Below are 13,250 nucleotides of genomic sequence, written 5' to 3'. Positions count from 1 at the left end.
GCAGTTGCCTTTCAGCCTTCAGTATTAAAAGAATAATTCCCAGCCTTTAGCATTTGAAATATAACTCCTCTGTTCTCCATTAGTAACCAGCGGCTTGGTGGTAACTATGGTCAGATAAGAACATTGTTTCTTGGGAAATCATTGGCAAACATAGTAGGTTCGGTTGAGTTCTCCTTTCTATATCTAGTGTCAAGACTGTACATATTTAAAATATTTAACTCACTTGATATCTAATATTAAACTGATATTAATAATACTGGATTAAAATTAAATTACAAATAAAATTAATTGTGCAATTAAAAGTGTTTGCCTAGTCCTTAGTTGTTCTTATCAAGAAACGAAGCATACATATTCCTGTTCTTATCGAATTTTATTACTGCAAATGTTTAGGAATAGGCCATTAGAGATCCATCACCACCATCAATAAATTCAAAGTTGAGCTGATCAGATAGATTTATGGAAGGCAACATAAGGCCAAGGTGCACTTTGAAGCTGTCATACCCTGAGCAGTTTGGGGTGGCAAGCATGTCATATGTAAACATACTGTGGTTTAACACACTGTATAATGTCCTCGTTTGCTCTGCAGATGCGTGCACATACAATACCGATTTCAAATTTTGAAAACCGTCGCTCGTTTCTACTCGGGTCTCATTCTGCCCTTCTTGCAATGCCCGAAAAATACCTCCAGGCGGCTCAGCATGAATGCCGAAACGGGAACCGGCGCGGAGCCCGTTTGCCGAAACAGAGCGACAGAAATGAGCGCGGCCAGGAACTTTCGGTCCCCGATTTTGCTCAGCTAGGAAAGATGATACACCAAAGCACCGGCCGGCCACGTTCTCGGAGGCTGCCGCTGCAGAGAAAGGGGATCCTTACTTTAGGAGAGCGCTCCAAAACGCCCTATGTTTACTTCGAATCCACCCGTCCGATCCTTCTCAGGGCAGGTATTTTTTGTATGTGAGAATATTTTTTTAAAAAATTACCGACACAAAGGGAAGATCAAACGAGGATGGTGGCGATTTGGACGTCGTAAATGTAAAGCTCGTCAATAAAAGCGACGAGGGAGTGCGATATGTGGGTCCCTCCCGCAGGTGCTCTGTAGATCCCGGCACGCGTCCGCGCTTTCCTTCCTTCTGCTCGGGAGATGCTCACAATTCCATTGTATCACTTATTCCCGTCTTTAACTGGAAATCACCCGATTGTTTAAATAGAAATTACTTTTCGTGTAACCATCCATGTTTATAAAGAGACTTCACAAAAGTAGATTGTAGACTTTAAAGTCAGCTGTTCACATGAAGGTCCTTTTACGGAGTAGCAATATTGTATGTTTCCTAATACAGTAATAAAATATGCATACTCTTCCCTCAAGATGTGATTGCTCTCTTTTCGGATCTGTAAAGTAATAGCTTTCAGTTCGATATTCATAAGATTTTCCAGGTGGCTTTGGGGAAAAAATGTATATGGATATGAAAGAAAACCCATTTGACAGTCTAACAATCTAACTTTCCCCCAAAGTGACTGGTTCTCCAACATTAAGGGGAAACAGTGGCAGGGCTAAAATAGCTTTATTCCAAAGACTTTCAAGACTTTTCCATTTTTAACCAGTGTAATGGTATAATTTTTGACTAGATTGTGTGCTTTATTTCTATGCCAAAAATGATAGAAGTAGAAATTTCACTGTAACCATAAAATGTGTTTCCAAATCAGTGCATAAGCTGGTCATCATCATGTCTTGCAAATAACTTCCATTACAATTTATTGACAAGTAATGAGGTAAGAAATAATGTCCAGTAGCAATGCCAATTTGTACGAAAAAAGCAACAATATGAGACTGAGATGCTGAAACTAAGATGGGAACGACTAGCACGCATGTGCGGGGGGGGGGAACCTTTACCTTTACCTTTAAACACTTGAACAAAAGTTCCAGAATGAATTATGACCTTAATGGTTCTTAAACATTTAGCAAGTAAGGAACATTAAATTGATTGCTTACATTCTAAATTAATCTAACATAAGCAATTTTGTTTATTGATTCAGCACAATATAATCAAGTTTTTTTCAAAAAAAAATCAGCACATCTTTTGACTACAGTAACTGAAGATTTGTTGTTGTATAGGGAGAACCAAATGAATATAGATTCATATGTGTATTTTAATAATTCAGCCAAAAGAATGTTATGATATAAACATGATATAAAACTATATTTTTTTGTGTTTTGTGTTTTGTAAGATCCCATTATATTTTTTTCTACTTAGTGAAAATTGGAATATTCTATTACTTTATAAGAAATGTTATTGCATCAAAAGAATAGTTTCCCTTTGTATAAATTTGTCCAGATAGCACCCTTATATGTAGTTTATTTCCTATGTTAATGGCAGGACCTTGAAGAAAGTTCATTACTGGAGGGTGAATCCTGGCAATCAAAGGCAACAAATAAGTAGATATGCCAATAATAATATAGAGATCATAATGATATAACAGAAGCAGTTCTAGCTGTTTTTAAAGGATTTTTTTTTTCAATCACAGCATGAACTTCAAACTTAGCATCCCTTGTAGTTGTAGTTGATTTTGAACTTGTAGTTGATTTTGAACTTTCTTAGTTTTTTGTTTTAAAAGGGGGAAATAGGAATGCTCTTTTGAAACAAGATGAAGAATAACAGAGGGATGGGGTGGGAATGAGTTTGCTTTATCTTTTGCCAAAATAATTCTCATTTCATATTATATTCTGAGCCCATTCTTCTAAAACCTACACTTTTCAATCACTGCAGCACAAAACTGAATATATACATTCCTTAAACTCTGTTGGCTGAGCTGAATGGTTCGCCGGTGGCTTTTTCTTCACTCCTTCATTGATTTAATTAAGAGAGACCAAGTTTTTTTCCTTCTCCTAAATAAATAAGAGTGAATAAAGAGTACTTTCCCTGCCCTCCTCTTCCAGAAGCTTTGCACAGATGTCTAAACTATAGACTCTTGTTAATGGTGCAATCCTGCTGTTTCTGGGAAGTCCTCTTTAACTCAGTCAGACTCATTCTCCATGAAATGCACAGCCTAACATCTGAAAGGTGTCCCTAAGGTGGGATTCTCCCAATCCTCACTTCAGAAAGGAAACCCGCAGAAAGAAAGGGCGGGGTTCTGTCTTGCGTGCGCTTCTTTGGACCCCTGTCCCCTCATCTTCCAGGCAAAAAGGAGGGGCGGAGGACGGCGCCTCTGGGGGTGGGGTACTTCGGATCGGACGTTGCCAAACGTCCCAGTCGACCCCCGATCGGCTAATTCGAAGAGCCACTCCTTTCCCTCCTCCTCGGCGGAGCCAGCCGACAGCCAAGGCAGGGAGGCTGGGCAGTGCTGCTCGGCGCAAGAGGAGGGAAGGAGGCGGGAGACGGGCTCACCGGGAAAGCAAAATTCTGGGCGGGGACTGGACACCTGAGCGCACCCTTCTAGTCTTCAGATTCCTCGCCAACTGGGTGATGAGCGCCAGCGACCCTCCGCCACCAGTGCTGTCCGCTCCCCGTTCGTCACCGACGGCTGCCGGTAGCCCTTTAGCTCCGTGGTCTCGCAGCGGCCGCGAGGAGCCTGCCATGGCCATATACTGCAGCGAAGCCTTTAGCGTCTATCCGCAGACAGCCACCGCCGCTGCGGGCCCCTCGGGGCAGAGGCCTTCCGCTGCGACCTATGCGCTTGGCGACTATGGGGCACCGCCGGGAGCCGCCGGGTACCTGTGGGGAGTGAGTAGCGCTGGGCCCTACGTGCAAAGTACTGGCGGCGGCGGCGGCGGTGGCGGCACCGGCGGTAGTAGTGGGAGCTCGGGTGCGTCTTTTTTACCCTACGGCTGCCCTCCCAGGGCCGTCGGGGGACCACAGATCTTGGCTTCGCCCGGTCCTACATCTGGCTCGGGCTCAACAAACGAGCTGGGCTGGCTTAGCCTGGCTAGCCAAGAGGAACTGTTACGCTTGGTGCGACCGCCCTACTCTTACTCGGCACTCATCGCCATGGCTATCCAGAGCGCTCCGGAGCGCAAACTTACGCTCAGCCACATCTACCAGTACGTGGCCGAGAACTTCCCCTTCTACAAGCGCAGCAAAGCCGGCTGGCAGAACTCCATCCGCCACAATCTCAGCCTGAACGACTGCTTCCGCAAGGTACCTCGGGACGAGGACGATCCCGGTGCGTGTCTCCTCTCTCTTGGGCCGGGGTCGCGTGCGTGCGTGCGTGCATGTAGAGGGCAGCGTAAGGCAGATTCCTGATCCCAGAGGGGATGCGGAATTATTCTGATGTTTTCTTAGGGGCCGCGAGGCCGTCTAGGCGGGTGCTCCGCGCCCAACAGTATCTGAGCCATTGCAGCAGCTTCCAATGCTAGACAGATGAACTTGGATTCAGGTAGCGGTAATTAAATACCATTCAAGCTTGTCAGCTTCTAGCTCAGGCTACGCTGCTGTTTTTCACCAGCCCAGCCCCCTTAGATCAAGCAATTTAATCTCCCAATTAAACTAGCTCAGGAACATCAAATCACTTTTCTTCCGAGATAATTCTGCTATAAAATCAACTGAATCCAGTTTCTGAATAGATGTGCATAGGACTAAGCTTCTTGGATTTTTAGAACAAGGAGCCAACTTCTCAGATGACCCATGCCAGTGCCAGCATCACCTCCCTTAAAACTTTCCTAATTGCCCTAGCATACTTTGCATGAGATTGCCAGATTACAATATGGAGCTATTAAGTAAGGCTTCCAACCTGCTGCAGTGATTCAGCATTATTCTGGATTAATTAAAAGCATAGGAGATCAGGATTTGTGTGTGGTATGTATTTAGCATTCCCATTGTACATGCCTTAGAGCTAAGTTCTAATTTACTGAAATGGAGGTTGCTTCAGTCTTGAAAGGAGACTTTTTTCCAGTTCAAATGAACTGGTTCTAGATATTTAAAATCACTCTCATTCTTCTGCATGTTACAGAAAAACATGAATTAATTTTCCCATTCACGTACACCTGCATTGGATGTATTTGGAGGAAAGCAATCTTTACAAAGTAACACTAGATATGTAGACTGAGATATAAGAATGTAGAATCAAATACAAACTTGACCATTTTCTTTCTAAGTAATGAAACTGCTATAAACTATCCTGGCATCTTGATCCCTATGGGAATGTAAGCGGTTACTTTTTGCCTGTTTTCAGTTTTAAATGTTTAGATTCACAGTGGAAGAAACTATGTATTTAAAAAAAAATTGGCACATGGATATGCAGGAATTAATTGTTAATTGGGATTGATAGAAAAACAGTCTATACCCCTGTGTTACCTATACATTATTACCCATGTCACAAGTTTCTAGGCAAGATTACTGGAATAAAGATTGTATTCTAGATAATCAACATGCAACATTCATTCTGTGATTATCTTTTTACTGTAAAAATAAGAAGCTTGCCGTTAGATATAAATTGGAAACCTTCTTAACACTCCCAACCATTTGTGTGCAACATAAAAGTGGATTCCTCCCCTAAGTTTTTCCATTGATGTCCCCTAAAAAAAACCCACAGATCATCCTGAAGGTGCTTTTCCAAAAGACAACTGGACTTTCTTGGCTTTTTCTTTGAAAACATTTTGCTTCTCACTCAAGAAGCCTCTTCAGTTCCGGTACACAGAACTTTGTCTATTGACTTTTAAAAGTTGCTATTCAGCTTCCCTTCACTGAGGCTGCATACACAGAAGATGAGTCACAAAATAGCCACTTGGTACTCACAGCTATCTTATGTTGTATAGTCACTCATTTCCTCCACCCCAGGTTTCTGCACATTAACTTGTTGCTCCTAAATTACTGGTGAGAATCAGTTTGGGCCAAACTAGATATGACAGTATTTTTGCATTTACATGGGAGTTTATAGAGTTAATTACAGTGGAGAATAGGGAGAAGATTTTGATCTTTTGCTCTTGTCCACATATACCACTATTGTTATTTACAAAAGATGCTTATGCAATTGCTGTGTGGATTAATACTGCCACACCTTATTTAGCCCCGAATCCTTGGATTTTTCTGAGGATCTTCTGAAGCTTATTGGAGCTTCTTCAGAAATTCAGCAGTGGTATGCAAGTTTCTTTGAAAGATTTTGCTTTCCATGACTAATATTTTCTTGTGATACATGTCTGGAAAGAGCTGCTATGTGTGTATATGCAAAGAAGTGTGTGTGTGTGTGTGCATGTGTATGTGTGTGTATGCAAATTTCTCTATCTTTCTTTCAAAGAAACTTGCATACCACTGCTGAATTTAATTAATCTAGTGCTGTTGACAAAGTAAGAAGAATCAAAATGCCTATAAAGCGAGGACATATATACCTATTAAACTTTTAAAAAGCTGTAATGTTTGGAGACTGTGCTGAAAGATGTGGCTCTGGCAAATTCTGCTGGGAACTGATCTGGTTGAAGAATGGAAAGGAAAATTTATGACTTCTGGCTAAATGTCCTACATAAAATTAATCTGAAAACTAATCCCATTATTTTGCTTGAAATTTCATTTCATGTCTGGAGTAAAACTGAAAGCATTTTTCAGAAATTGTTAGATCATTAAAGTTTTCATATCCCATTTGGTAAAGGCATATAAAATAGAGGCAGCACAGATTGATAGAACTCAAGAGTATTTGAAGTTCATATGCCCATTTCGATGGGAAAACGTTCATGCCATATACTACACCAAAATTCAACCTCTGTGTTCTGTAGCTCATGAGAATTCAGAGACCCCCAGACACTTTCTGTTCCATCCATAGGTGACATCTCCAAAACCTAAGACTTGAAGCCCAATTCTAATATTGTCTTCTATGATTTTTTAAAAAAGGTTTTCCCCTGTTTCTGATACAAAGCATGTGTTTGTTAGAACTCATTCAGATAGCTTAATAAACATTACACATGGAAATATTATGCAGAGAAATTCTATAACCTATACTTTCTGGTGTGTGTGTGTGTGAATGAGGCAATTTTGTGGGAAAATAGACTTATTAAGTGTCTTGCATTTCCAGAGGACTGCAGTAATTGTTAAAATATTACATTTAGTTTTGAAAAACAAGGCATATTTACCATATGCTTCTTGAGGGATAAAGTATGTTGAAATATATTTCTCTAAGTAGCAGATGCTTTGAAATTTATTAATGAATTTAGTTTCCAGCCACAAAGTGGACCTTTTGATTAGGTAGTGATTGGAAAAAGAAGTTAGAAACAAAGGAGAATTTGCTAATTCCCAAGCATTATGTTGATTTGTGCTTTAGATTGTAAGCCGCCCTGAGTCTTCGGAGAAGGGCGGGATATAAATGGGATTAAGAAAAATAATTATGGGGAGGTTTGAATTGTTGAGTAGTTCAGTAAATACTGAATTTACCATTGGGGGCTGTTTTAAACATTAAGGCAGATGACTTGTTTTACCTCTACATATCTTGACCCCAGCTCCATCTAGTACATAGATGTTTAGGACTGTTGTGTCTTCTTCTTCTTCTTCTTCTTCTTCTTCTTCTTCTTCTTCTTCTTCTTCTTCTTCTTCTTCTTCTTCTTCTTCTTCTTCTTCTTTCTTCTTCTGCAAGAAAAGGAAAAGAGTAAGAAACTCATTAAAGATGCTGTTGTTTAATCTTCTCATAAGAAGCCATGTATGAAGCTGAATAACTCATAATTAACAAACAGTCAGTTCAACAAAATCCAGTGGCTACTGGTAGAGATAATGAAATCTTTTATATGTTAGGCTCAAGTTACTTGGACCCTTCTGTAAATGTCAGGCCATCCTTAAAACAGGAGAGAAAGCTGAGGAGAAACATTTGTAATGCAAAGGAGTTTTGCAATGTAGTTTTTCCTGTCAAGGTACAAACCAAAAAAAACCCAAAACATGTAAACTTTCACATGTGAGAATGCTAAAGATGCTGTTGTTTAATAGTGGCATTGATTTTTTTTCTTCTCTAAATAATTCCACACAGGATCAGTAAACCTCAGGTTTAACCAGAAGAAAAGTGGGAAGAATTAAGCAGTTGATTACTGTTGCCAAGAGGGCAAGCAGATTTTCTAAGAGCTAGTGGCTACACTTTTTCTTCTTATTTTAGACGGGTTGGAGGGCGGAAAAAGATGCAATCACATCGCAACAGAACCTCTTTTTATGTTGTTTCCCCTCCATTTCTTATGGGCATGAGTGGCAGGGGACAAGTCACATAAGGTTAGTTTTTCCTGAAACCAGAAACACACCTTATTTCTTTGTTTTTCCACTGACATGGTGTATGAACCCCATGGATGTTTTAGAGCAACAAGACAGGTTTTGGTGTCATCTGTAGCCCACAGCACCATGGCTTGCCTGTTCTTGATCTTGTGCAACTTCTGGGCAGCATTTGAGTACAGAAATTACATGCTACAACCAGACAATAGATGAATTCCAGAATCCCAAGGCAAATGCACTGATTAATTTGGTTTGCTTAATCTGTATTAAAGTAATTGATTAGGGAGAATATCAGTTCTGTTATGCAGGAAAGGTTTTATGTTTCAGGTAGGTTTAAATGATTTCTGCATTTGTATCAAACCTTTTGGTCAGGAAAAATGAAAACACTTTTGAAAACATTCTGAAAACTCTAGTGTAGCATCCAATCAAAAATGAGCATGAGGATGTGTGAGTGTGTACATGCACATACATGTGAAGGATTGTTGAACAATATGAACACAGATATGATTAATTATTCTGGCTATAAGTTGGATTAATTTCTAGCTAAATGTTGAGGTGTGCCTAGATTGTTAAACTTTTTCTGTCCACCCCATCTTTTTATTGTATTATTAAAAAACTTGATAATTGCATTATTTCAAGACAGTGATGTTTATATCATATAATTACAAATTGGCATTTTATTATTTATAACCCAATGTATTGAAAATAGGGAAGAAACGTAATTATAATTGATCAGTATTTATAAGCATAAAATTATTTAGCCTTTTCCTCCAAAACAGTAGAGAAAAGAACTACTGTGACTCACATCATAGTATTTGTTATATGATAAAGTTTTGATCTTAATTATTTAATATAACATAAGTTCCTTCTTATTGATTTGGGTATGATCTCTAGGAGAAACACATTTGATGGTGATCACTTTCAATGAATGGTGTGCCCTAACTGATAGGATTTCCATATCGTCAGTAACATTGTGTCCTGAAATGAAATGCTAGCCTCTCTTTCATCTGTTCTTCTTGAAACTCTGCTTTGTAACTGGAGCTAGAATGTGTAATATAGGAAATAAAAAAAACCCACAGAGCTATCTTCACATTAGTCTTCATTTTTGTGAGCATAAACTTCCATACAATTTCCTGGTCAGACCTAAATCCCTGTTTATCCCATGTTTAGCATTTGAAACCAGAGACAATCAACGAGGAGTGTAACCCACAATAAACCTATGAACTAAATTAGTACATGTAAATAATGATAATAATTGTATATTTTGATTATACATGGAAATTTCCAAAAGGATAATTTCACATACAAGGTTGTGTGACACTTTTCTCTTATGAAACTTTAGCAATCTATTCTTCACATTTCATGTTTCTGAACACATACAATATTCTTCTTTCCTTAGTTTGGTTGTGTTCCATATGTACTGGGCTACAAATCCTAATACACCAGCCAGCTGCACCTTGAACTCTACCACATTTACCTGCCTAATGGGCAACAGTGAAAGTTTTTTCACAAAAGGAAATAACTTGGATGTTAACTCATCCACTCCTGCATGCCTGTGTGCGTGCCTTGGGATTTTAAACAATGTTCTAGGTTGAAACACCCCCCCCTTGCATTCACCAAGAATATCCACAGCTCTGAACTTCACAAGACACAGTTGCAAATTATGCATTGCCACCAATGTCTGCATCTTCCCGTATAAGGAAGCCACAGGTCCATAACTGGAGGTAACATAATCAGATAATTTGAAATGTGGTCATACGGGCCATGTAATGATTTCTATAATTTTTAATTTCCTGGGAACCTCTATGCACAGCAGCAAATGAACCAGTTATTGTTCATTTCAGAGTGCAACCTTCTGTCCTTTGACAATCTTTAGAGTAGTCACAGCGGAAATTTGTTTTAAAAATTATTGCTCCTGGTTTTAACTGATGTTCCCATAGGAGAGGCTATAGCTTTATACATTGTACTGTAGGTATACAAGTCTGGAGCCAATTGTAAAAGATACACATTTACTTTTTCAGCCAATGTAATAGGGTTTGAGTTGTAATGATCATTTTACATATTTTCCCCAATTTCCCTCTTGTTATACAAAGCATGTGTTTTTAAGATTCAGTATTATTTTAGAGATTTTGCTTAGTAAATAGACTGAATAAAACCCTGCTCTTCATTGGTCTCATCTTTTTCTAGTTTTAACGTTTGAAATTTCTTCTCCGTTTTTATGGTTTCTCTCCTTTTGGGCGGCAGTATTTTGATCCAGCCATACAAAAGGGTCACTGAACTATAAAGCTGGGGAGTATGGGATTCCGCTTGGGTTGGGCATGGATTCTTCTTTTCAAACCCTTTTCTCTTATTCTTCAGGAAAGGGAAATTACTGGACCTTAGATCCAAACTGTGAGAAAATGTTTGACAATGGGAATTTCCGCCGCAAGCGCAAGAGACGTTCTGATCCCAGTGCCTCTGGAGTGGCATCCAGTGTTTCGACCTTGGGGACTCTGAAGACTCAGGAAGGTATCCCCATCAGTTTAGACCCTGGAAAGCCCTGCAGTGACGGTCCTTCCTCAGCTCTGGAGCCAACCACCTCTCTGAGGGACACCACAAAGAGCAGTTCTCCACCTGTGGTTGCCCCACCGACCCCAAGCTGCCTCAGCACCTTTTTCAGCAGCATGAACTCCCTCAGCAGTGGACCTCGTCTTCCTGAACTGCAGCATCGAAGCCACCCCACTGGCCCAATTAGAGGCAGCAGTTTCAACCAGGATCCTCCTTCAACAGAGCAGCTGCAACGAGTCTCGGGTCCAACTGGCACCTACTACAGCCATTTTCATCCTAGCAGTGGAGGCCAGTCAGGACAGTACAATCATTTATACAATTTCACAGTCAACAGCCTCATCTATGCCCGGGAAGGCACTGAAGTATAAGGCTGATTGCCCTGACCTAGCAAGGCAGACTAGAGAGCTTCATTTTTCTACCCAGGAGCAGAAAAGATTTTGGAAACCTGCTGTTTGAAAAACATAGTATAGTTTTCTGCTGTTTCTGTCTATTGTAAGCATGCAACAAGCTTGACAATTGAGGGCTCTCTGGAAGGGGTGATTTAGAAAGATTTCAGGGATTGAAACTAAATACATAATAATAGTACATTGCTTGCTGGTCATATTTTCTTTAGTTTTTGAGCTATTGTTTATGGCACTGAGGTGTAAAAGAAACAGAGAAGGAGATTTTATGAAGTCCCTTTATCAGTGTAAAAATCCTGAATTATAACTGATATGAAGCTTGTAATAAATGCTACAGTCTACCTATAGTACCAGTTGTTTGACAATCTACTAAAGATCTGTTTGCCAGTCCTCACCAGCCATCAAATTTAAATGATGGAATTTATTGAATCCCAGTTCCTTATAAACATTGTCTGAGTTCAGTCTGGTAAATCACAGGTCTTAGAATAAAAACTGCATTACTGACATTGTTCAATAATTACTGACCAAATTACTGTGCACTTTTATAAAAGAGAGCAGTATGAACCACTTCTCTTATGGTGAAGTTAATACTACATATATTTTCATGGAAACAAATTCCAGGGCAATTGGTGAACTCAGGCCGATGTAAAGCCATTCAGTTCAATTGGCTTGGGATTATATTATTTCAGATGTAGATGGGGAAATCAAATATTTGAACCACTGCCGTATCAGAAACTTCCAGCATAAAGGAAACTTCTTTGCTCCAATAAGCTTGTAAGCCACCCTGAGTCTTCGGAGAAGGGCGGGATATAAATGGAATTTAAAAATAAAAATAAAATCTTTTGTTCTGGGATGGGTTTTTTCCTGTGTGAAGGCTGTATTTTTTTCAACGTATGGCTTCTGAAAAAAAACCCACATTTTTAACTGGTCGATTATATAACGGTTATATGAGTGTGGAATATCTTTTGGGGAGCCTTCCTTTCCATACTACACGTGGCTGCCTAGTTGCTAGGATTAAGAACTAGTTTTTGTGAAAACATGAGTTTGATAGGGCTTTCTGCCAAAGACATACACTTTTAACCTTCTGTTTTCAGCAGAACAAACACCTTGATTATTTTTAAGTACTTTGTAATAGGCTACACTATAAATGTATTCATACATGTCTTTATTTGTATGTTATGAAATAATACTTATTTAAAATATTTTTGGAAAGTTTGTATTTTTCTTCGGTAGTATATTAATAAATTTTCCAGGTTGTTAAATTTTTACACATTTCTTCAACTTTTCCATTATGTGTTTTTCTATTTGCAAATAGGATTTGGAAAAAAACTCTTTGGATAGATAGATAGATAGATAGATAGATAGATAGATAGATAGATAGATAGATAGATAGATAGATAATAGACAGCTTGATAGATAGATTGACAGATAGATGATAGACAGACAAACAGATAGATAGATAGTCAGAATAGATGTAGAATACAGACTCTTTGTTATGGACATTTCATTGAAATGAAACATTGCAACGCTCCCATTTTTTAATCAACCATTGCATCTGCCCCCAGATATAAGTTTCAAAATAACACTGCTAGCCTTTTTAATTCTGATTGGGCAGTTTGTGTGTATAGATATTTTTTCTTCTTCTTGAATTGATGGAAATCTGAAATCTTCAATCTCTGCATCATATTAAAAGTAGCTTATATTTATCTAAATTTGTATCAATTGGAATTTTAATAAAAATGAATTCTGGGCTGGAGCAACTTATCTTTTCAATATGACAATTAAGAGTCAAGACTTAATTATCTTATTGGATAATTAAGTTACAGAAGCATCTTGCCTCTTTTATTTTGAAGATATTCTTCCTTGTTTGCTTTCTAAAAGATATACCAGATATCGTATTTGCACAGAAAGATGTTGTTTTCAGTAAAATACATTCAGGGCTTCCTAAAACGGTATTTAGCCATTAAACTTTCATCCCTGCCGAGGACAAATGTGAATACAATCTATGTGTTATTTCTAGTGATAGTTGTCTCTGTCATCTCAGCCTGATCTAAAGAACAGATGTATTTGAGATGGGCAGGAGTTTGATTAGGGACTCCTAAATGTGTGCTAAACTATAGCTCTGACCACCCTAGCC

At 39.0% G+C, this 13,250-nt stretch overlaps 1 protein-coding gene across 1 annotated transcript; it reads left to right on the top strand.

Annotated features, from left to right (window-relative positions):
• Positions 1–3,461: 3,461 nt before the first annotated feature.
• On the top strand, positions 3,462–11,080 carry FOXI3 (forkhead box I3; the record flags this gene model as incomplete). Its single annotated transcript, XM_083379120.1, has 2 exons — positions 3,462–4,158; positions 10,524–11,080. The coding sequence occupies 2 exons, from the start codon at positions 3,462–3,464 to the stop codon at positions 11,078–11,080; spliced, it is 1,254 nt and encodes a 417-aa protein (XP_083235246.1).
• Positions 11,081–13,250: the final 2,170 nt, after the last annotated feature.

This window comes from Vipera ursinii (assembly GCF_947247035.1).
Source record: "Vipera ursinii genome assembly, chromosome: Z".
Taxonomy (NCBI): Eukaryota; Metazoa; Chordata; class Lepidosauria; order Squamata; family Viperidae; genus Vipera; species Vipera ursinii.
This window is presented reverse-complemented; position numbering and strand designations above follow the sequence as displayed.